This window comes from Bufo gargarizans, chromosome 1, assembly GCF_014858855.1.
Source record: "Bufo gargarizans isolate SCDJY-AF-19 chromosome 1, ASM1485885v1, whole genome shotgun sequence".
In the NCBI taxonomy this organism is placed as follows: domain Eukaryota; kingdom Metazoa; phylum Chordata; class Amphibia; order Anura; family Bufonidae; genus Bufo; species Bufo gargarizans.
The window spans coordinates 519,055,944-519,081,696 of record NC_058080.1 but is presented as its reverse complement, the minus strand read 5'-3'; the positions used below and the strand labels follow the sequence as shown (position 1 = coordinate 519,081,696).

The 25,753-nt window shown below is 44.0% G+C and overlaps 1 protein-coding gene across 1 annotated transcript in view; it reads right to left on the bottom strand.

The window, feature by feature from the left end:
* The window catches only part of MYO18B (myosin XVIIIB), a 758,252-nt gene that overhangs the window by 473,522 nt on the left and 258,977 nt on the right, over positions 1-25,753 (bottom strand). The window contains exon 21 of the mRNA XM_044275382.1: positions 11,063-11,273. Within this exon, the coding sequence (XP_044131317.1) occupies positions 11,063-11,273 (211 nt within the window). The remainder of the gene's footprint in view (positions 1-11,062; positions 11,274-25,753) is intronic.

Below are 25,753 nucleotides of genomic sequence, written 5' to 3'. Positions count from 1 at the left end.
TGAAGATCCACTAGACTACTGGGCAGCCAAACTGAATTTGTGGCCGCAACTGGCAGAGTTTGCCCTAGAAAAGCTGTCCTGCCCAGCCAGTAGTGTGTCATCAGAGCGAGTGTTTAGTGCGGCGGTGGCCATAGTTACACCAAAAAGAACTTGCCTGTCCACCCAAAATGTGGAGAGACTGACCTTTGTCAAGATGAATGAGGCGTGGATCAGACAGGATTTACACCCACCAATGCCTGATGCATCAGACTAGATCATCCATGGTGCCACACCAACACTTTGACAAAACAGACCGGTTTCTTCTGGCTACCTGCCTCAGCTACTATTGTGATGCTGCCACCCACCTGATGCCACACATCTGATGCCAAGTGCTCCTTCTTTCACCCACCATCTTCAGCTGGTACTGGTATTGCCACCCACCTCCCCACTCTTTCACTGGGTCACTCTGTGGTCTCCTGATGCTGCCGCCACCTCCACACTATATAACCTTGCCACTCTGTGCTCTCTTGATGCTGCTGCCATCTCAACACTATGTCACCTTACCACTCTGTGGTCTCCTGATGCTGCTTCCACCTCTACACTATGTTACCTTGCCATTCTGTGTTCTCCTGATGCTGCTGCCACCGCCACACTATGTCACCTTGCCACTTTGTGGTCTCCTGATGCTGCTGCTAACTCAACACTATGTCACCTGCCACTCTGTGGGCTCCTGATGATGGTGCTGACGCCTCCACTATTTGTCATTGTGCCACCCTGTGGCCTCCTGCTAATGCTGCTGCCGCCACCTCCACACTTTGTTACCTTGCCATTCTGTGGCCTCCTGATGCTGCTGCATCCACCTCCACATTGTGATTGTGCCACCCTGTGGCCTCCTTCTGATGCTGCTGCCACCACCTCCACGCTCTGTCATTGTGCCACTCTGTGGCCTCCTGATGCTGTTGCTGCCACCTCCACACTGTCATTGTGTCACTCTGTGGCCTCATCCTGATGCTTCTTTTGCCGCCACCTCCACACTCTGTCATTGTGCCACTCTGTGGCCTCCTGATGCTGCAGCCACCTACACACTGTCATTGTGCTACCCTGTGGACTCCTCCTGATGCTGCTGCTGCCGCCACCTCCACACTCTGTCATTGTGCCACTTTGTGGCCTCCTGATGCTGCTACCATCTCCACACAGTCATTGTGCCACCCTGTGGCCTTCTCCTGATGCTGCTGCCACCTCCACACTCTGTCATTGTCCCACTCTGTGGCCTCCTGATGCTGCTGCTGCCACCTCCACACTGTCATTGTGCCACTCTGTGGCCTCCTCCTGATGCTGCTGACACCTCCAGACTCTGTCATTGGGCAACTCTGTGGTCTAGTCATGCTGCTTCTACCTCACCACTATGTCATAGGGCCACTCTGTGGACTTCTCATGCTGTTACCACTGTCCCCACTTCATGACTGGGCCACTATTTTGCCTTTCGGCCTGGCTGACATCATCATTTATTTGACCCTTCTTCTGATCTGTCAGAAGGAAGGAAAAATGAGACGCAAAACTGATCATGTCTATGTAACAGCTGTAAGGCCTGCATGACATGGTCCCTATTTTGGATCAGAATTGGCTTATGATTTGGTAGCCAAAACAAAGGGTACAAAACACAGAAGACATGCAAATATTCCATTCACGTGTCATCTCTGTTTTGGATCCACTCCTGTTTTTTCGGCTTTAGCCATACTGATGAATTACTGACCAAATGCTGACCGAGTGAAGGTGGATGCTCCAGAGACAGGATCAGTTTTTGGGGGGTTATTGTTCTGACGGATCAGAGGAAGGGCAAAATAATCAGTGACGTCAACACAAACTTACTGCTGACACCCTCTCCACTCTGTCAGGAGGGCTCTATTTGTAAAAGAATTTAATAGAACAGGTTCTGTAGACATTTATGTGGAATCCGCTGCCGACGGTATAAAAGGAGTGTGCTTCTTCTTGACGCTAACATTGACCTGTAAGGCTGAGTTCACACTTGAGTTATTTGGTCAGTTTTGGCCCCGTAACTGCCCAAATAAGTGAAGTGTGCAGTGATTCTAAGAGCGATGCCTGTCATCTGCATGTCATACTGACTCACAGTATTATTTCACTACTACAGCAGACTCCCTAGTCGTGTTACTGCAAGGCACAGTGTTCTACACCACTATTAAAGCTCTATGCAGCCAGAAAATAGCCATTTTTTTACGTGATTCGATTTTTTAAAAAATTTGGCGAACCGGCCGAATCAAATTTTCCCTCATCTCTAGTCATAATGTTCTTCATCCTAATGAGCCAGTTACATTATTTGTCATATGCAGCAATCACATCTTCATGTCATTATCTGGAACAATCATTAAGTCATTAGTAATATATTTTCTCACACGGTACACAGGTATTTAGAAACAGCTTGTCGGTAATGTGACAGAGCTCATTTGAAATATTTGCAATGATCAATTATTGTGCATATACATTAACCGTCCTGTGTCATCCTGAGACAAATAGAGGAGCACTGTTATTTTTATTTGACTGGATTTTTAGAAATAACTCTATTAACAAACATAATAATCTAAGCAGCAGGTGATGCCAGTCTGCTGCCTCTAAAGCTAACAAAATAAGGTATTTTAATAGGAATTGCTTTTAGAGAAGAATATATTTTATACATCTCATACATCAAAGGATGATTTTAGCTACTTGTTCTCAAAAATAGAAATCCTGGAGATGAAAAAAAAGGTTTAGTTTGTAAGTATTGGGAAAGGTTGTCAAAACTAAATGTACATTAGAGATGAGAAAGCTAAGGGGACTTCTTAATATAAACATGTAAGTAGCAAAACCTGCTATTTGGCTTTCAGAACCAACAGAGAACACATAGCCAATCCATTGAGCTAAAGTAAGTGAGTTATTCTGTGCTAGAATGTTCATCTAAAGATCTATCAGATTCCCAGTAGCAAGGTGTTTGTCTTCCTCTAAATCAACTGTGTTTCATGTGTTTTTTTACAACCCACTCACTACATAATATTTCTCCATGAAAGATTTGTCATTGTGGTCGTGTAATCTATTCTGACACTTTTCACACTATTTCTTCTGGGCCTAGACAGCAAAAACATGGGGACACCTGGGTATCAATGACATTACATATCCATGCCACCCAGCACCAGTTACAGTGCTCTTGGGTCAACTCCTGGAAGAAGGAAGTCATAAGATAACTTTTCTAACTTCTTGTTCCTGTGCTGATCAGAACAGGAGAATATTTTTCCAAATGTAGCAATTTGTGATAATGAACCTTCCCCAGGAGAGATGTGTCAAGTCATGGGGCATCAGGGATATCCTTCACCATTAGGGATGCTTGGGAGGCATGCAATTTCCTATCAAGAACTGTGGGTGTCTTACCAGTGAAGTCACTGAAGCACTGTAGGCAAAACATTAGGAGTCCTTGTCTATCTGTCATCTGGACCTGCTTTTTAAACTTCTACTGCAACTACATTATTCTATAAGCAGTACTGAACTGTGCAAAATAAAAAATAAGATAAATAAACCATATATGCACAAATACAGTATTTCAGTGAGTGCAAAAAAATAGCACTCATGCCCAGAAATTACGTATAGCCAGTACAAGTGGCGCGATGAAGGGACAAATTATCAGAAAGCTTCATTGTTATTTTTTCAAGCAATGCAGATAATATTTATGGGCAAATTACAACTATTTTATGGTGCAAGTTTTAACTACTGGAAGTCTGGGGCAATACAATGTTCAACCATGTAACCTTTGCTATGAAATGAATAAAACATCTTTCTCATTGCAGCCAAATAAATCAGGAAATGACTGCGTTGACATTGTCAAAATCTGTGAAAATATCCAATACCAAATAGAATCTGTGAATGGTATTACAAAATAAGGATTGATGGAAATGACGAGCCTCTGGTTAGTATGCTGAGTTATGCTGTGCTATACAGGGGATTAGTCTGATTAAATGAATGAGGATAAAATGATCTCCAGTGATAGGAGAATGTATTTACGGACCATTGAAATCCAAGTTGTCTTATACTGTAGCTTACTAGATAATGACAAAGAAAAAAAAGCACAGACTTCTCTAAAATTAGTGGTAAATTTGTAGTGAAAAATCTATTTCATCCTTTATTTAATTTGTATAACATTACAATACATTTTCTTAAAGCAAACGTGTCTAATGACCCTCTACCTTTGGGACATTACTGTTCTAAATTTTCTTAAGTGGCGCTATTTTTTTAAATTTGTTTTATTACGGCAGTTTGGTAAGTGAAGGCAATGTTGTAAATGGAAGTCTGAGTAAGCCTTTACTCAGTGGTTTAGACTTATGCTCTGTGCCCACGCTATACTGCAGCTCTGCATGTTCAGACTGAATGCTGTATATAAGCACACACCTGCTAAAACTTCACCAGGAAGTATGAAAGGGTAAATTTATTTTAAAGCAAGAATGGAATAAACTAAAACGACCAGTGGAAGAACAATTATCAAGTAACTGCCATATACAGTACTGTGTACACAGTATATAGTCACATTGATGATGCTTTAAATGTTTTATTGGAATGGCCAGCTAGCCTAGGAGAAATGGTGTTTGAAAGTTTGTGAACCCACTCAGAATTTGATATGTTTCTGCATAAATAAAACCTAAAAATAGATCACATTTTCACATAAGTCCTAAAAGTAGAAAAAGATAACCAAATCAAACAAATGAGTCAAAAATATAAGACTTGGTCATTTATTTATTGAAGAAAGTGTAACACACATCTGTGAGAGGCAAAAGAGTCTTTGCTTTCAGTTTTTCAGTTTCTGGTGTGACCCCCCCCCCCCCCCTTCCCCCCCATGCAGCAATAACTGCAATTAAACGTCAGGTAATTGTTAATTAGTCCTGTACATTGTATTTTTAGCCAATTCCTTTGAGCAAAACAGCTATTACTCTGTTATGTAGCTTGTTTCCTGTCCTTCCACAACATTTCTTTTGGACTCCGAGCAGAACTTTGACTTAAAGGGTTATTTCCATCTCCTAGTGACCCCAAATGTCTCATAGGTGCGGGTCCCAGAGGTGATACTTAGAATGGGACCTGCAAAGTGCTAGAGGCATACACGGCCACCCTCCATTCATTCCTATAGGAGCACCGAAAATAGCCGAGTAGCACGCTCAGCTATTTTCAGAAGTCCCATTGAAATTAGCGAGGCCACTGAACCATTGACTTCTATAGTGCTTACATAAATACAAACCACAGAAAAAATTGTGTGGTGTTAAACAGGCAGGAGGTGCTCAAACCCATATGCAGTTGTGCATAAGTATACAGGGGAGCAAATCCTGCACTTGTAGCCCGTTGGTAATTGTGATTCCCCAGGATCAGCAGCATTAATTGGATCTCCTGCTGTTCATCTGTAAAGTTGTGAGCTTTTGCATTCTGTGCCATCCATTCCCAGTCTGGGGACCAGACAGTGTACGAAATGTATCTGGGACCGTTTCAGCAGTGGAGGATGCCCGCAGCGGACCAGAAGTACCACAATAGACATCCTACACAAGATAGCAATTATGAGGATGTGATAACCAATAGAACAATATAATAACATTTGCAAAGACAGGTGCACTCTGCTTTCCATCTACAGGCCACATTTAGGTGCACCTGTGAGGCCTGGCCCATATCAGCCAGTCCTCCCTTCTCCAATTGCAAGCATGGCTACATGCTGGAGGTAACGGGTAAGTTGGCTTTTATTCGGACCTTACGCTCCTGTAATTCGCCTACTGGCTCCTGGTATTGCCCATATGGCACAGGTAGGTGAGTGTTAGGTCCCGAGCTACTTTAGAAACCTTGACGCAGTGCTCGGGCTCAGACATGTCCTTCACAGTAGGATATGTTGGCTAATCTCTCAATTTGAACATCAGTATGAGGGTTAGTAAGACAGCAGAGTGAACCTGTCTTTGCAAATGTTATTATATTACTGTGGTACTTGTGGTCCGCTGTGGGCACCCTCTACTGTATGCATTTTTGCTGGGGATCGCCATTAGCAATGGACCACAAGTGCAGGATTTGCTCCCCTGTATACTTATGCACAACTGCATAAGGGTTTGAGCACTTCCTGCCTGTTTAACACCACACCATTTTTTCTGTTGGTTTGTATACAGAGATGCCTGGAGGTGTATAAACTCCAATTTAAATGTGCCTGTTTTCCATCCACAGGCTACATTTAGGTGCACCTGTGAGGCCTGGGCCTTATCAGCCAGTCTTGAGTGGGACTCGCAGACTCCACCCTCCTCCCATTGCAAGCATGGCTACATTCTGGAGGTAACTGGTGAGTTGGCTATGAGTAGGACCTTACGCTCCTGTAATTCACCCACTGGCTCCTGGTATTGCCCATATGAACAGGTAGGTGAGTGTTAGGTCCCGAGCTACTTTAGAAACCTTTGGCGCAGTGCTCGGGCTCAGACATGTCCTTCACAGTAGGATATGTTGGCTAATCTCTCAATTTGAACATCAGTATGAGGGTTAGTAAGACAGCAGAGTGAACCTGTCTTTGCAAATGTTATTATATGCTTACAGAAATAGTCAACCCAGCGCTGGGCTATTTGCAGTGCTCTCATTAGGAATGAATGGAGGGCGCTCTCCAACATTTTGTGAGCTCCGTTCTAAGTAGAGATCCGTTCTCATCAGTATGAGATTGTGGGGGTCTTCATCCCGGCACCCCCACAATCAACTGTTTGAAGGAGCTGAGGCGCTCACAAGAGCTCCTGTGAGCACTGTGACCTCCCCACTGTGGCCTCCCCAGAGCTTACAGCGCTGTACATAGGAGCTCTATATGGCTTTACAAATCTGGTGGCAAGGGTAGGTTCACATTTTTGTATATGTATGCAAGCAGCTGTACACTAAAGACTCTTTATGAAGTATAGCAGGAAAGTGAACACTTTCTAAAATATGTAACAAAAGGTACACTTTAACCACCTCCGGACCGCCTAACGCAGGATTGCGGTCTGGAGGTGGTCGATTCATTCCTCTTCGACGCGCCTGCGCATCATCACGCGAGACACGAGATGCTGGCAGGCTGTAGATGCGATTTTTTTAACCCTTGAAAGGTATATCAGACGCTGTTTTGTTAACAGCGTCTGATATACCTGCTACCTGGTCCTCTGGTGGTCCCTTTTGCTTGGATCAACCACCAGAGGACACAGGTAGCTCTGTAAGTAGCACCAAACACCACTACACTACACCCCCACCCCCCTGTCACTTATTAATACCTTATTAACCCCTGATCACCCCATATAGACTCCCTGATCACCCCCCTGTCATTGATCACCCCCCTGTAAGGCTCCATTCAGACGTCCGTATGTGTTTTGCGGATCCACGGACACCGCGGATCTGCAAAACACGGACACCGTCAATGTGCTTTCCGCATTTGTCGGATCCGCACATTGCCAGAACTATATAGAAGATGCCTTTTCTTGTCCGTAATTGTGAACAAGAATAGGACATGTTCTATAGGCTCTACAAAAAACGCAGTGTTTGCCCGATCAGGCCTGATCTTGTGCGCACACTTGTGTTCAGTCCGCCCCACCGCAGTGACAGAATTACCACCAAATGAAATCTCTATTAGTGAGAAGAAAAGGAGGTAAAATTCATTTGGGTGGTAAGTTGGATGACCGAGCAATAAACCGTGAAACCGTGGTCTGGTCATTAAGGGGGTTTAAGCTAGGGGAGCTGAGGTGGTTAAAGTGGTGGTCCACATTTTTTCTTCAAAAACTCAGTAAAATCGCTGCGGCGATATAAAAAGATCACTTTTGAGGGGCATGGCAAGTTCATAAAATAATTTATTTTTTGGGGCATAAGTTAGCGGAAATTGATTATTTTTTTTTTCTTGCAAAGTCTCATATTCCACTAACTTACTAACAAAAAATAAAATCTCACATCACCTCACGGAATCCAAATGTGTAAAAATTTTTAGACACTTATATTCCAGACTTCTTCTCACTCTTTAGGGCCCCTAAAATGCCAGGGCAGTATAAATACCCCACAAGTGACCCCATTTTGGAAAGAAGACACCCCAAGGTATTCCGTGAGGGGTATGGTGAGTTCATATAAAATTTTATTTTTTGTCACAAGTTAGTGGAATATGAGACTTTGTAAGGAAAAAAAATATATAAAAAAAAAAAAATTCCGCTAACTTGAGCCAAAAAAAAAATAGTCTAGGAACTCGCCATGCCCCTCACAGAATACCTTGGGGTGTCTTCTTTCTAAAATGGGGTTACTTGTGGGGTATTTATACTGCCCTGGCATTTTAGGGGCCCTAAAGCGTGAGCATCCAAATGCCTAAAAATTCCCTCCTAAAAGATACTCATTGGAATTTGGGCCCCTTTGCGCACCTAGGCTGCAAAAAAGTGTCACACATGTGGTATCGCCATACTCAGGAGAAGTAGGGCAATGTGTTTTGGGGTGTATTTTTACATATACCCAAACTTTGTGTGAGAAATATCTCTGTCAAATGACAACTACATACCTACCTCAGTTCATCGCTGCCTCTCTAACGTCCGCTCGCTCCAGCCAGATCCTGCGCGTGCGCACTAGGTATAGGGATCTGGCTGAAGCGAGCAGACGTTAGAGAGGCGGCGATGAACTGAGGTAGGCGAATCTAATTAAAGGGAGGGTGGCGATTTCACTTCAGAAGGTGGCGCTGGGCACCTAAACGAGATGGCTGCAGCCGGGCACCTTTCACCATGAGACGTCCCCTTGGACACATTTTGAAGTGAGTCACAGGTGATATAAACCTCTTTTTTATGATTATAGAGCCACAGGAGCATTTAAGAAAGTCACTTTAGAATTTAGTGTATTACTAGGGACATCGCCATATGTTTAGGTTATAGATCTAATTTCTGATGACAGAATCCCTTTAACCTCTTTAATGTAGTTAAATTACTTTTTTGCATGTTATAAAATCTTCTGCATATTTAGAATAAATAGTAATTATTTGTTGAGAAACCCTTCTTGAAAATGCAAAAAAAATTGTTGAAAAGTGCATTTTTAGGGAACATGTCATATTGCACATGTAGCAAGAAAATTTTGACTAGCACATCCAAAGTCACAGGTGCACATCCATAAAGCTATTATGCAGACAGCAAACAAAAATGTATGGCAGCACACCATTACACATGCAAACAACAGAACTAGGGATTAGGGATTATTCTGGATTAAAGTGGTACTATACCTCCTATACATGAAAAATTGAAGCATATTTTTGATCAAAAGTATGTTGGGCCCATCTACCGGCGTCAAGGTGCCTTTTCATGTATAATAGGTATAGTACGACTTTAATCCAGAATAATCCCTGATCCCTAATTCTATTGTTTGTATGTATAATGGAGTGCTGCCTTACATTTTTGTTTGCTGTCTGCACCTGTGACTATGGATGTGCTTGTCTAAATTTTCTTGCAGTATGTTTGGAGGGTAGCCCCCTCCTTTAGATTGAGCACTCTCCGCCCATCTGCCCATGGTTTCTGAGCAGATTATAAATGTAGCTGGTTCCTACATTACCCTGAACAGTTTAGGCTTAGGTTAGGCCCAGGAGAGGAAGTTCTGTTAGTGTTAGGTACCCATCTTCAGAAGCCACCTTGACGCCAGTAGATGGGCCTGACACACGTTTGATCAAAAATGTGCGCAAAGAGCTTCCATTTTTCTTGTATAGTAGGTATAGTACCACTTTAATCCAGAATAATCCCTAATTCCTAGTTCTATTGTTTGCATGGATATTGCACATGTAGTCCTATCAGTGGGCAGCATGTTATAGAGCAAGATTTGCTGAGCAGATTGATATGTAGCTTTGCTGGAAAAGAGTCAGTAAAACTTGCATTTTTCATTTAAAGAGGACCTTTCACTAGAATAAAAAATCTAAACTAAGCATACAGACATGGAAAGCGGCGCCCAGGGATCTCTCTGCACTTACTATTATCCCTGGGCACCGCTCCGTTCTCCCGGTATAGGCTCCAGTATCTTCATATGTTCGGCTCAACTGGGTGGAGCCTGCCGGCGTCTCCTTCTCCCAGGCTGTAGCGCAGGCCAATCGCAGCTCTCAGCTCATAGCCTGAGAGAGAAAAAAAACCCTCAGGCTATGAGCTGAGCAGCTGCGATTGGCCAGCGCTACAGCCTGGGAGAAGGAGACGCCGGCAGGCTCCACCCAGTTGAGCTGAAACATATGAAGATACCGGAGCCTATACCGGGAGAACGGAGCGGCGCCCAGGGATAATAGTAATTGCAGGGAGATCCCTGGGTGCCGCTCTCCATGTCTGTATACTTAGTTTAGATTTTTTATTCTAGTGAAAGGTCCTCTCTTAAATCCCTGCTCCTAGTAGGCTTAGAAGTTCAGTGGGAGGTCCACGACAGCTATCTCTGTTTGTACAGTGATACAGGAGAAACCATCAATCATCATCGATTGGACTGCCCTCTGGACTCCTAAGCTCAAAAAGAGCAGAGGCATAAATGATGAAATTAATATTTATACTGAATATTCCTTCCAAAAACACCACCCTCCCTGTCCACATGATGTGTGGAGTATTATAGCTCTGCCTCTTTGACTCTAATGGAGCTGAGCTGCAATACCAGAAACAACCCATGAACAGCTAAGGTGCAGTTTTTTAGAATAAAGCAGACATGTTTTTCTAATCCTGGACAACCCCTTTAATCTGCTCAGCTCCTCTTGGTCTAAAACATCTGCCTGAAGATCAGATACCATTGTCAATGTTATAGGTTCCCTTTAATTTTAAATTGCATTTCAATGTACAGTGCATGTATTAAAATCTACCTTGTAAAGATGTTACTGATTTTTGTGAAAGTATGCTAGAAATTACATTACAGTCCCTTCTATGCTGAATTAAAGCACCTCTTTCTCCGTTTTTTTTCATTTACCAAGTACTTCCCGAGGAGATTGCCTTAAACATTTAACCTAGAAAGGAACTATTACAAAGGAAAATGAAAATAAAGTGAAAAGCTTTGCGTACACATAATATATGCCTCATTTAAAAGCAGCTTTCATTGTCCAATAAATACACAAGTCGCTTACCTATCCTGCAGAGACGCATAGCATCTAATAGCTGAGCTCCTGCAAGCTGAATTCTTACAGTGGGGACATCAATAGCAGCATTAATTGGATCTCCTGCTGTTCCTCTGCAAAGTTGTGAGCTTTTGCATTCTGTGCCATCCATTCCCAGTCTGGGGACCAGACAGTGTACGAAATGTATCTGGGACCGTTTTAGCAAATTCATCAGAGCATCCTGGGGCAAAACAGGAAAGCAGAAATCAAATTGTGTAAGATCATTTTTTGCTAAAACGTGTTCTCCTGACATCCGGAACACATTAAACACATCTTGTATCTCGTTTTCTTACATAAACTGCACTTTCACGATCTTCAATGTACAGAGAACTTCAATGTACAGCTTTTATGTAGACAGTACAAATGGAAAAATTCAAAAATAAAAGGTTTTTTAAATACCCCCATAAGGAAATCATGCTGGGTTTTAAACCAGCCAACAATCTAATTTCACTTCACTTCCATATCGCTTATTTTAATGCATTTATGACATAGGGCCGTAAATCCCCCTAAAGTAAAAATGTAGAAAACAATATCAAAAGCCAGTATTGTTACTAACACAAATGCTGCTTAAAATCCTAAACACATTGGAGCTCTTTAATTGTTACTTGACAATAAGCCGTGAATTTATATTTCTACTAGACATGTATACAAGACAAATACAAAGTATTGTTTTCAATGACTTGCAGCAATATGGGTTGATTCACATCTTAGAGAATCAATGAACAGAACTTCTTGATCTTTGTTAATTTGATGAGATGGAGAATCAATTAATCAGGTTCAAGATTCTCAGCACACTCTTTAATTACTGCATTAAGTTCGATCAAATAGATATTAGACCTCATCAATGGCATGGTTTATTAAGCATGATTAAGGACAATGATCTGGATTAGCCTCCAACACCATTTTAATCCATTATCCAACGATTCCAGTTCATAAAATTTGTTGTGAAAACTACATAATAAGAAAGATCAAAAAGTTTACTACAATAGCAATGTTCCATATAACAGGCATGTGTGTCGTTTTACAGACATGCCTGTCATCTGTTATTATATATCAACCCTTAGGCCTCTTTTAAGCAGCTGATTGGGAACTCACACATGTTACAAACAGTGAATATGCATGAGTTTTGGCAGCAGACTACAAATAGATTGAGTCACTGTTCAGTCCAGTTGATATCTATTGTAAACTCAGAAAGCATCCGCGTGAAACACTACTCATCTGAAAATGGCCTTAAAGAAGACTTGTACATACAAAATTCAATGGGCAGACAGCTTATAGTAGAGCTGGAGAAGCTAAGTAGATTGGTATATACAGTAGTTTTGTGGGAAAGGATTCAGTAAAACTTGTAATTTATAAAAAAAAAATTATCCTCTGCTCTTTCTGAACATAGGACCACCCCAGTATACAACTGTCAGTGATTGACAGCTATGTCTGTATGCACACTTACAAAGAAAATTAGCAAATTTCTAAATCAATTTATTTAAAAGAAATACCTGCATCCACCTAAAAAAAAAACATGAAAAAAGTCATGAGTCTCACTTTCACCTACAGTCTACTGTAGTCTAATGCCTTTTGTCAGGCAAGATCCATCCCTGGTAACATATACTCAGAAGACAGATGAGTGGAAGTGGGGGTGTCATAGCTACCAGAGATTCTGAGCCTGATAAAACAACTGCTTCTCTACTGCTTTTGAATATCATAAGAGGCTCCTGAGTGTCTGTAAGTGTGATATATCCCTCCTCATCAGCTTTCTGAGCTCCCTATAGAAAAACAAAGATTGTGTGAAGTAAGGGAAGTGAGGTTACTGTAGACAGTACTGGCAGAAAGGAGAAATTGCCTGCTTCTCAGAGAAATGCATCTAGCTGTGCAGCTGAAACAGGTAATTTATATGGCTAAGAAAAATCTGACCAAGGACAACATCTGCATGTTATTTGTATGTTCTCCCCATGTTTCAGTGGGTTTCCTCTAGGTACTCCAGTTTCCTCCCACTCACCAAAGACATACTGATAGAGAATTTAGATTGTGAGCCCCTTTGGGGACAGCTTGATTGTAATGTCTGTAAAGCGCTGCTGAATATACCGTAAAGTTAAATAAAATTTGGGGTTTTATCAGGGAGAGCAATTACATCTCCAATCGAATCAACAAAAATCAGTAAAAAAAACATTATTTTTTTCTGTAAATGGACAGTCAGCCAACCATAAAAAACTAAAACAAAACTGAAGTTTGTACAGTTCAGAAGTGTTTAATAGGCTTATTGCCAGCACCTTTAGTATCAATATCAATACATTCTGCTGCAAACATTGAGCAATGGCCCCTTTTCTTTTTCTAAACGTGAACGTGTTGTGATGCAATAACAGTATTTACATACCAGTCATCCATTAACGCATTGTATTTTATCAAGGTACTATGCATTATTAGTGAACACATTGTGCTGCAATAACAGCATTTATATACGTGTTTCATTTCACACATTAAATTGAGTTAAGATACAGTTATTATTAGTGAATGTGTTGTGCTGCGATTTACAACAGATTTACATAACAGTTAACTGTTTATGCATTGTATTCCATCAAGATACCTGCATATTTACTGAAAGCTTATACCAGTTAAATTGTAGCGTACTATATTTTGTCAATATATTAGTGAACACATTGTGCTGTAATAACTGCATTTATATACGGTACCTGTTTTATTCAATATATTGTACTGCGTCAAGATAATGTGCATTATTAGTGCATGTTTTGTGCTGCAATAACTGCATTTATATACCAGTTAACAATTAATTCACTGTAGTTAAAACTAGTACTGTTTAATAATCTGTGTACCAAACCTGTGACTTTTCATTTATAGGCCTCATAATTAAATGTCTGGTAAACGGAAGAGTGGAAAATGAAAGACCCAGGCCTCGCCATCTCAGAGTCAGAATGTGGGTGGTTGTAGTAATGCAAATAGCAGTAGCAGTACTAGCCATCCATCCAGTAGTAGCAACAGGCTGCAGTTCCCCCTTCTGATTGGCACCACACTATTACTGAGGATAAAGAAGATGATATTGTGGACTGGATGGCTCACTGTATGGGTATATACATACCTCGCTAGCATTAGTTCTCCAAAAAAGCCAAACCTGCCTTGTACTGTCACATGGCAGGGACAGTGGGCAGCTCTTTGCAATTCTCATTGTGATGCAATGTGCCCGCCAACATAGACAAATGGAGCAGCTGTTACAGGCAGGGACAGTACATGTCTTTCGTGGCACACTAGGTAATTGTTTTTTATTAGTCCTATTGATACCTTCACCTTTGTTTCTGTCTGGTTCCACCTTCTCTTAGTCCTCCTCAATGGACATTCTCCTGTCTCATGCAGAAGACGGGAAAAGAGTTGCTTCCACGCCCCCTCCCTTCTATCATATGCTGGTCTCTCCACCAACTCCAACTTTTCAAACCAGTCAGCGAAAACTGCAGGGACATCGTGGACATGCTGGGGAAAATAAGACATACTCCTGGCATAGTGTCCATGACATGCAATGCTTTTTGAAAAATTACAGTGGCTTGTAAAAGGTATTGGCCATGTCCAATGTCTTTGCATATCATCAATTCTTTTGTGGCAAGGAACTCCCTCCTGGGCCTGCAGAGATAGAACGGTCTGCCATTGCTTGGTCCACAACATTCCAATCACTGGAATTCCACCTTGCATATACTGGAACATCGATATGTGCAGTGTAAAGATAGGAATGATTTTGTCATACACCAAACCACCTAAGCTATATTAAGGTCAGGCAGTGTCAGCCCATAAATACACATGTCATGTACTCAATATTTTTGAAGAGGCCACCAGAATTGTCAGTAGAGAAAGAGACAGACAGAGCTGAAGCATCAACTATGTAATCCCCCTGATATTTATCTGGAGCAGATGCTCATGCTGATGCAACAAGAGAGGAAAGAAGAACAGCTTCCACATTTTGCTGATTGTCCTGTAGCTGTTGAGGATCCACATTGACAAAGTCCCATGGAGGAGAATGTTGACTATGAAGATACATGGCTATCACTGGAGGACGACAATCTCAGTGGTGGAGGATCACGGGGGTGATGAGGATTCCACTGGCCATGATGACCATGGCCATGGCAGTGGAGACGAAGATGGAAATAATTGGGTCCTCGGGTACCCTGGTGTGAATGGCAAGCTGTATGCTTTTTTGCTCTCATTTTGACAGGTGTATTGTTAGCATGAAGCAATACAAGCTAAATTGGACACTCTGAGTGATTGGGCATCAACTTGGAAAATGAGGTTCAATGTGGATAAATGTAAACTTATAGATCTTGGTAGTAATAATCTCTGTGTATCATATGTCCTAGGGGATGTAACACTGGGAGAGTCACTTGTAGAGAAGGATTTGGGTATCCTTGTAGATCGTAGGTTAAATAGCGGCATACAATTTCAATCAGCTGCTTCTACCAGGATATTGTCATGTATTAAGAGAGGCATGGAGTCGCAGGGGAGGGATGTAATATTACCACTTTACAAAGCTTTAGTGCGACCTCATCTGGAATATGCATAGAAAGAATGCTTTGAAGTCATCCCTCTGCCGAATGGTGACAATTCAGCTGTCACTACGCAAGCAAGTGAGCATGCATCGGGCAATTTGTGGAAGTGACTCGGAGGGACTCCCTGCCTCCATCTCCACTGCATACTGCCACGGTTTGTCTGGGTCCTCTGCTCCTGATCATCCTCTCCTGTCACCTGTGCATAAAAAACATCCATTTCGCTACACATTGCTTGTGCTCCAATGTTCTTTGCCTCCTCCTCCAGTTCAGCCCACACAGGGCTCATGTGGCCGTGAGATCTAGGCGCCACGTCTCCATTCCCCTGATCAGCCAGATTTACCAGCATCTGTTCCAGGACATGAAGCAGTGGAATGATGTTGTTCATCCTGTAGTCCTGGCGACTGACAAATAACATGGCCTCCTCAAAGGGCCTGAGCAAACGGCAGGTGTCACGCATGAGCTGCCTCTGGCTGACATCGAAGTTACACAGAGGAGTACTCCTGTCCGCTTGGATCATCAAGAAATTGTTTATGGCCTTTCTCTGTTGGTATAGTCAGTCCAACATATGGAGGGTGGAATTCCAAGAGGTTGAAACGTCGCATATCAGCCTATGTTGGAGGATGGTGTTGCGGAGAAAGCCAGGATTCAATTTCTTGATGAAGGACACGGAGCAGTTCCTCCCTTGTGTGACTCATTTCACCCAGGCAAAGGAGGTGCAGAACAGCGTGACACTGCCATGCCCTGCACATGTGGTATGCTAGAGGGACACTGTGAATTTTCCCTGCAGTGGAGGATGAGAAAACGGTGGAGGATGAGGAGGCAAAGGCAGACATTGTTGCAGAACCAACAGCATGAGAACACGGAGGCAGAAGCGGCGTCACCTGGCCAAGTTGCTGGTGTGGCTGTGCAGGAACTACATTCACCCAATGGGCCTTAAAGGACATGTATTGTTCCTGACCGTAGTTACAGCTCCAAACGTCGGCACTGCCATGCACTTTGGCAGACACAGACAGGCTCAAGGACTGGCCCACCTTCTGTTCTTCATACATGTGCAGGGCTGGTACTACCTTTTTGGCAAAGAAACAACATCTTTCGACTCTTCTCTTCGGCTCGGCACAAGCCCTCAGTTCTCTAAAAGGTGCAGAGTCCACCACTTGGAAAGAGAGGGACTGCAGCACCAGCAACTTGGCCAGGAGCACATTCAGCTTCTGCGCCGTTGGATAAGTGCACGCATACTGTTATCTCTTGGCAATCGCTTCAGTGATCGATCGCTGACGAGATGACTGACGAGGAGTAGGAGGAGGAGCAGGAGCATCAGGACCAGTAGATGATGGGAAGGACAGACAGCTCACTTCTAGTGTTGATCGAGCACCAAAGTGCTCGGGTGCTCTGGCCGATCACTACCGAGCACTCGAGTATAATGGAAGTCAATGGGAGAACTCGAGCAATAAACCAGGAACCCCCTGCTCTGAAGAGGGGAGGCTGCCTGGGTCATAGGGAAAGGTCAGAAATTGATGGAAACACCACCAAAATGGAACAGCATGAAGAGGATGTCTGGATGCATCTTGGACTTCTAGGTTGCTGCTGGGAACGATGTTGTCCAAGTAGTATGCCCAGGGGCGTTGCTAGGGTCTCAAAAGATCCAGGGCCCAAGCCCCAATGAATATGGCCCAGTTCTCTAAGTCATCCCCCCTTCCCCCACACACCGCGTTTTGCTGTACTTGCTATACAGTAGCACATAACTCTCACATCCAGGGCCTCGCAAGTGACGTCTCCTCGGATGTAGATCTTCTCTGTCATCATGTTCTCCATTCGGTCTGTACAACTTCACTCAGCCGCCTCGTCCCTGCAGAGTGTGACACGCAGACATCTTAGCTTTCTCACATTTCTATCATCATCCCCAACCTGGAGTCCCAGCAGTGTTATCCTGATGCTCACTGTGCCTCCCAATACCCCCAGATACTATCCTGAAAAAAAAATAGTGCCCCCATAGTAATACTGCCCCCTACAGAGCCCCCAACTGTGATAATGCTCCCCAAGAGTGCCCCATTAGTAGAAGAAGCCCTCCAATATTAATAATACCCTCACAGAGCCCCCAGTACAAATAAGGCCCCCTACTGTTCCCCCAGTGGTAATAAAGCTCTCTACAGACCCCTCAGTAGTAATAAGGCCACCCATCGTCCTCTTAGTAGAAATAAGGCGGATCTATAACTCTCTCCTATAGAGCCCTCAGTAGTAATAAGAACGCCTATAATCTCCCCTGAATTTGCAGTGCCCCCTGTTGTTATATTCCCGCCTCCACCATACAGTCCCATGTAAATAACATCACACTATCTCTCCTGCCCCCTCCAAAATGCAGTCCTATGTAAATAACATCACTCCCCTCCTTTCATACCCTCCAACATACAGTTCCATGTAAATAACACTATTTCCCTTCCTCCGCCATACAGTCCCATGTAAATAAAATCACACCATGTCTCCAGCCCCCTCCAATATACAGTCCCATGTAAATAACATCACCTCCTCCCCAGCCGCCTCCAAAATGCATTCCCATGTAAACATCACCCCCTCAACATTCAGTTCCATGTAAATAACATCATTCCCCCCACCAGCCACCTTCAACATACAGTCCCATGTAAATAACATTGCCCCCTGAACATTCAGTTCCATGTAAATAACATCACTGCCTCCCCCAGTTCCCTCCAAAATACAGTCCCATGTAAATAACAACACTCCCTGCCACAGCCACCTCCAACATACAGTCCCATGTAAATAACATCACTCCCTCCCACAGCCACCTCAAACATACAGTCCCATGTAAATAACATCCCCCTGCCGCAGCCCCCTCAAACATACAGTCCCATGTAAATAACATAATCCCCTACCACAATCACTTTCAACATACAGTCTCATGTAAAAACCATCACCCTGCCCCAGCCCCTTCCAACATACAGTCCCATGTAAATAACATAATCCCCTACCACAATCACTTTCAACATACAGTCTCATGTAAAAACCATCACCCTGCTCCAGCCCCTTCCAACATACAGTCCCATGTAAATAACATGACCCCCTCCCCAGCCACCGCCAACACACAGTTCCATGTAAGTAACATCCCTCCCTTTAGCCCTAACATAAATAACAACAACTACCAGCATTGCTCTGCCTCTTCCTTCACTTACCTATTTTGATGTAGCAGATATCAACTCAGCTTCTTCCCCTCTTTACTGACGCCATCTCCTGCACTGGTCAAATGATGGGGACATCATCGCAGGCCCTTCTCAACCACCGACTGTTTTACTGGTCACATGACCTGTCCTTCAGCTCTTCCACCGCATTAGATTCAAATGTATTGCCGTTCTGTGAATGGCAATACAGTTGTATCTAGCAGGCAGGACATTCGGGGCTTGGTACAAAACATCAGGGGCCCAGGCCCCGAATGTTTTAACCTAGCAACGCCTCTGAGTACGCTACTTTTACAGACTGACAATAATACGCACAAAACCAAAGATAAAATCGATTTTAGAGGAAAAATTGTTAGGAACCATTCTTTCCTGTATATTTACTTGTATATAAAGTGCGCGTGCTGCCAATAATTACAAGCAAAAGGCACTCCGATACAACCTGTATATCACATAAAGGAGGACCTCATTCACATTGTGGTACAATTTTTCAGGTAGTGGGACTCCAACACTCATAAAGCCTATGCACTAAGTGAAAAGGCTGCCTAAAATTACAAGGAAACGGCACTCCAATACACCCTTTGTTACACATAAAGGAGGGCATTATACACACCCTTGACAAATTCAGTTTGATGGCCTGCTGGTGACCCTCTAAAACCTTTGGAGCAAAGGCCTGCTGATCCTTCTAAAACATTATGGGTGAGGGTCTGCTGCTGAGCTGACGCTCTAAAACATTATGGTTGAGGGCCTGCTGCTGAGCTGATAATTTAAAAAATTATGGGAGAGTGCCTGCTGCTTAGCTGATCATTGAAAAAATGTTCAAAGCAGGCCAGGTCGCCTGAATACTTCAGCTAGGAATAATGGAATAGGACTCCGGTTCTATTTTGTTGGTTTTCGGAAATGGGGCCATGATTAAGAGAGACGGCAGGGGGCATCCGTATTGCGCCGCTAGAGGTGAAATTCATGGACCCATGCAAGACGAACCAAAGTGAAAGCATTTGCCAAGAATGTTTCATTAATCAAAAACGAAAGTCGGAGGTTCGAAGACAATCAGATATCGTCGTAGTTCCGACCATAAACGATGCCGACCAGCGATCAGGCAGGAGTTATTCCCATGAACCGCAGAGCAGCTTCCTGGAAACCAAAGTCTTTGGTTTCTGAGGGGAGTATGGTTGCAAAGCTGAAACTTAAAGGAATTGATGGAAGGGCACCACCAGGAGTTGAGCCTGCGGCTTAATTTGACTTAACATGGGAAATCTCACCCAGCCCAGACACGGAAAGAATGACAGATTGATAGCTCTTTCTCGATTCTGTGGGTGGTGGTGCATGGACGTTTTTAGTTGGTGAAGCAATTTGTCTGGTTAATTCCGATAACAAATAAGACTCCTCCATGATAACTAGTTACGCAACCCCCGGCAGTGAGTATTGTGTTGACAAGACTCTTGAATAGTGAGACTGGACTTGTAGGTGAGGGCCTGCTGGTGAGCTGAACCTCTAAAAAAATCATATGTGAGGGCCTACTGGTGAGCTGACCCTCTAAAAGGTTGTAGGTGAGGGCCTGCAGGTAAGCTGACCCTCTAAAACATTATATGCGAGGGCCTTCAGGTGAGCTGACCCTGTAAAAGATTGTAGGTGAAGGCCTGCTGGTGAGCTGACCCTCTAAAAAATTATATGCGAGGGTCTGCTGTTGATCTGACCCTGTAAAACATTATATGTGAGGGCCTGCTAGTAAGCTAACCCTAAAAAGTTTATGGTGCGGGCCTGCTTGGGAGATGACCCTGTAAAATAATTTAGGTGCGGGTCTGCAAGTGAGCTGCCCATGTAAAAGATTGTAGATGAGTGCCTGCTGTTGTGATGATCCTCTAAAAGGTTGTAGGTGAGGGCCTGCAGGTGAAATGACCCTCTAAAAAATTATATGCGAGGTTCCTTCAGGTGAGCTGACCCTGTAAAAGATTGTAGGTGAAGGCCTGCTGGTGAGCTGTCCCTGTAAACAATTATATGCAAGGGCCTGCTGGTGAGCTGACTCTGTAAAACATTATATACGAGTGCCTGCTAGTGAGCTGACCCTGTAAAAGATTTTAGGTGCAGGCCTGCAGGTGAGCTGACCCTGTAAAAGATTTTTGGTGAAGGCCTGCTGGTTAGCTAACCCTCTAAAAAATTATTTGCGAGGGCCTGCTGGTAAGCTGACCCTGTAAAACATTGTAGGTAAAGGCCTGCTGGTGAGCTGACCCTCTAAAAAATTGTATGCGAGGGTCTGCAGCTGAGCAGACCCTGTAAAACATTATATGCGAAGGGCATATATGTGAGGGTATTATATGCAACCAATAAGCATATTGATATGATGGAAGAGGAGGAGGATGAGAAAAGCAAGATTCAACCATATACCCTTGTTTGTGGTAGAAGGGGTGCATGGGAATACAATGTATTCAGTACATTATAAAAAACACATTTAAAGTACCTTTATGTTCATCAGCTTTCCTCTGTTGGAGTCGAGAAGTCATGGTCGATCCCGGCCTTGTTCATGTTGCTGGTGTGCTGACCCTGTAAAAGATTTACGGTGCGGGCCTGCTGGTGAGCTGACCCTGTAAAAAAAATTTTTAGGTCAAGGCCTGCTGGTGAGCTGACCCTGTAAAAGATTTTAGGTGCAGGCCTGCTGGTGAGCTGCAGCAGGCCTGCACCTAAAGATTATCCCCTGCCAGGCCTGCACCTAAAGATTGTAGATGAGAGCCTGATGGTGAGATGACCCTCTAAAAGGTTGTAGGTGAGGGCCAGCAGGAGAAATTACCCTCTAAAAAATGATATGCAAGGTTCCTTCAGGTGAGCTGACCCTGTAAAAGATTTTAGGTGAAGGCCTGCTGGTGAGCTGACCCTGTAAAAAATTATATGCGAGGGTCTGCTGGTGAGCTGACCCTGTAAAAGATTTTAGGTGCGGGCCTGCCGGTGAGCTGGCCCTGTAAAAGATTTTAGGTGCGGGCCTGCCGGTGAGCTGGCCCTGTAAAAGATTTTAGGTGCGGGCCTGCTGGTGAGCTAACCCTCTAAAAAAATTATATGTGAGGGCCTGCTGGTTAGCTGACCCTGTAAAACATCGTAGGTGAGGACCTGCTGGTGAGCTGACCCTCTGAAAAATTATATGCAAGGGCCTGCTGGTGAGCTGACCATGTAAAACATTGTAGGAGAGGGCCTGCTGGTGAGCTGACCCTCTAAAAAATTATATGCGAGGGTCTGCAGCTGAGCTGACCCTGTAAAACATTATATGCGAAGGGCATATATGTGAGGGTATTATATGCAACCAATAAGCATATTGATATGATGGAAGAGGAGGAGGATGAGAAAAGCAAGATTCAACCATATACCCTTGTTTGTGGTAGAAGGGGTGCATGGGAATACAGTGTATTCAGTACATTATAAACAACACATTTAAAGTGCCTTTATGTTCATCAGCTTTCCTCTGGTGGTCGAGAAGTCATGGTCAATCCAGGCCTTGTTTATTTTTATAAGAGTGAACCTGTCAGCATTTTCAGTTGACAGGCGGATACGCTTATCTATTATAATGCCACCAGCAGCACTAAATACCCGCTCAGACAATGCTGGAGGCAGGGCAGACCAGCACCTCCAAGGCGTAGAGCGACAGTTCGTGCCACGTGTCGAGCTTGGACACCCAGTAGGTGTAAGGCACAGAGGGATCATTGAGGACGCTGACACGGTTCGCTATGTACTCCTTCACCATCTTCCAAAAATTTTCCCTCTTTGTGACACTAGACCGCGCATCATGGTGAGGGTGCTGGCAGGGTGTCATGAAACTGTCCCAGGCTTTGGAGAGTGTTGCCCGGCCTCTGTTGGAACTGCTGTGTGTTCCTCTTGTCTCCCCTCCTTGGTTGCGCAAGGAACTACGGACTCTGCCGCCAGCGTTGTTAGATGGCAATTTTTGAAGCAATTTTTCAACAAGGATCTTCTGGTATTGAACGTTTTGCTCGTCCTCTTCACCAGAGAAGTTATCTTTGTAGCGGGGGTTGAGAAGGGTGAACAACCAGTAATCCGTGTTGTCTAAAATGTGTATAACGTGCGAGTCCTGGGAAAGGCAGACTAACATGAAGTCAGCCATGTGTACCAGAGTAGGATCACTCTCAATCTCCTTATCCTCTTCCTCCTCTTCTGCCCACCCACGCGGAACAGATGGGATTAAACTTCCATGGGTACTACCCTCTGTAGTGGAGGCAACCGTCTCCTGCTCCTCCTCCTCTTCATTGTCCTACTCGCGCTGAGAAGACGAACTGAGGGCGGTCTGGCTATCACCCTGTGTAATGTCTCCCCCCATTTCCACCTCTTCAACATGCAAAGCCTCGTCCTTAATTGTGAGCATCGAGTGTTAGAGTAAACACAGAAGTGGGATGGTTATGCTGATAATAGCATTATCGCCACTCACCAAGCCTTTCCAACATGTGGAATGTGGAGTTCCAGTGCATGCTCACATCGCACAACACTCGGTGAGCTGGTAATTGCTGCTGCAGCATTGCCAGACCAGCGGCAGCTGTCGATGACTTGCATAAATGGGCACACACGTGGCGCACATTCACCAGTAGCTCAGGCAAATTAGGGTAGGTTTTGAGAAACCGCTGAACCACTAGGTTGAATACGTGGGCTTAGGCATGGTATGTGTGTGAGCTTGCCAAGCTCCAAAGCCACCACCAAGTTACGGCCATTATTAGACACAACCATGACTGGTTGTAGGTTGAGTAGGCGAGAGCCAAGGCTTAGTCTGGTCTCTTATCCCCTGCCACAGCTCTGCGGCGGTGTGCTGTTTGTAACCTAAGCAGATCAGTTTAAGAAAGCCTGTTGCCGCTTCCCCACAGCAGTGCTACACTGCTTCCAGCTTCTGACTGATGTCTGACTGGTGCTGCAAGATGATAATACGTAGGTGGTGGCGGAAACCCTGATGGAAGTAGGGCCTACAATCCTTGGTAGCACCTGTGCCATCCCACGGCCTCCACAGCATTCACCCAGTGTGCCCCCAGGGAAATGTAGTGTCCCTGGCTGAATGCACTTGCCCATGTGTCCGTGGTTAAGTAGACCTTCCCAGTAACTGCATTGGTCAGGGCACGTGTGATGTAACGGGACACATGTTGGTGTAAGGCGGGCACGGCACACCTTGAAAAATAGTGGCAGCTGGGGACTGCGTAAACAAACCAGAAAGGAAAATGCAGCAGCACAACAGTCGGATGCTTCAGTGGTGGTGCCCGCGGTGTCAGGTGCCAGGTGCCAGTCCGTAGCACCCTGTCACAGCAAATACAAAATGGAAGCTGTACCACGGCACTCTCATTTCTGAAGCATTTCAACATTTAATCACCAAATCTCAGCGACGTTTTGACCAGTGTGGTCTTTTTCAAGCAGTGTACAAAGTGAATAAGGTGCAACATTTATACCCTTTAATTCCAATCACATGATGCAGTTGAGCTCTTCCCCCAACATTAATACATCTCATCATCTCAACACATAGTGAACTGTCATAGAATCTTATATACATTTACAAACACCATATGCATGTACTTACATTAATTAGGGAATCTGGTAGGCATAAATTTCCTCATGTGGTTCCGATCTCCTCTGTGCTCCTGCAGTGTGCGCGCTTAATTCAGCGTGCCTTTGATTCAGTGCGCAGACGCGCCCGGCGCGTGTGTATACCGCGTCTCTATTGTAACTATGCGCCTGCGCAGTCGCTTATTCAGAAGCGACTAGTGCTCAGGGAATTGCCCACACCATTTCTGCGCATGCTCCGCCTATTGCTTAATCTGCAGCAATACCATCAATCACTTCCTATTTGTACAGTTTACAATCCATCTTTGTCATGGCACTGGGCTAAAAAAAACAGACCGGATCCAAGTGGTAAAACTGTTCCAATACATTTTATATAGAAATTATAACTATTTCCAGAGCTGTGCCTCCGTTGTTAGTCCACACCTATCGGCAATATAAGGCCAATTGAAGTAGATAAAGATGAACAGACATTAGTGGTAAATATATCTTCCATTGACTTAACTAAGGGTGAATTGCTTCTTTGGAAAAGGGATTGTCTTTTTGCCCCACTGCTGGGGTTGACTGGTTTAATTGTGAAGTTGATTTACATAAGTTTTTCAGATGCATTAAATTACGGGTGTTTTTTGATGATACAGCTGGTAAAGACCAGTGTATGGACTCTGTAAATCCAAACAAATGTGGTGTAACCCAGACCATTGGGGATACTAATATCATTAAACTTAAAGACATGGGTTTGCATTTGCAGAGTGATTTCTTTTTAAACCACCAATATTTAAGAATGCAGTGAATACCTTTGTGGATTTGGTGAAAATGGGTGTAGAACAAATTAGGTATGGTACCAACTTAAGAGATATTAAAAATAATATGAGCCAGGGAGACATCAGGGCTTTAAAAGAATTGAGTCAACAGCAACCTTCCTTGATAGGTTCCCCAGAGGTTATGTCATGTCAGCTAAATCATTTGTAAAAGATACCACTGATTTTCTTAATAAGTTACAAGCTTTGGAGTATTAGGCGGGCGACTATATTGCATCTTTTGACGTGGTGAGCCTGTACACGAGTATAGAACATGAAAAAGGCCTACAAGTAGGGATGAGCGAACTCGAACTGTATAGTTCGGGTTCGTACCGAATTTTGGGGTGTCCGTGACACGGACCCGAACCCGGACATTTTCGTAAAAGTCTGGGTTCGGGTTCGGTGTTCGTCGCTTTCTTGGCGCTTTTGTGACGCTTTCTTGGCGCTTTTTGAAAGGCTGCAAAGCAGCCAATCAACAAGCGTCATACTACTTGCCCCAAGAGGCCGTCACAGCCATGCCTACTATTGGCATGGCTGTGATTGGCCAGAGCACCATGTGACCCAGCCTCTATTTAAGCTGGAGTCACATAGCGCCGCCCGTCACTCTGCTCTGAT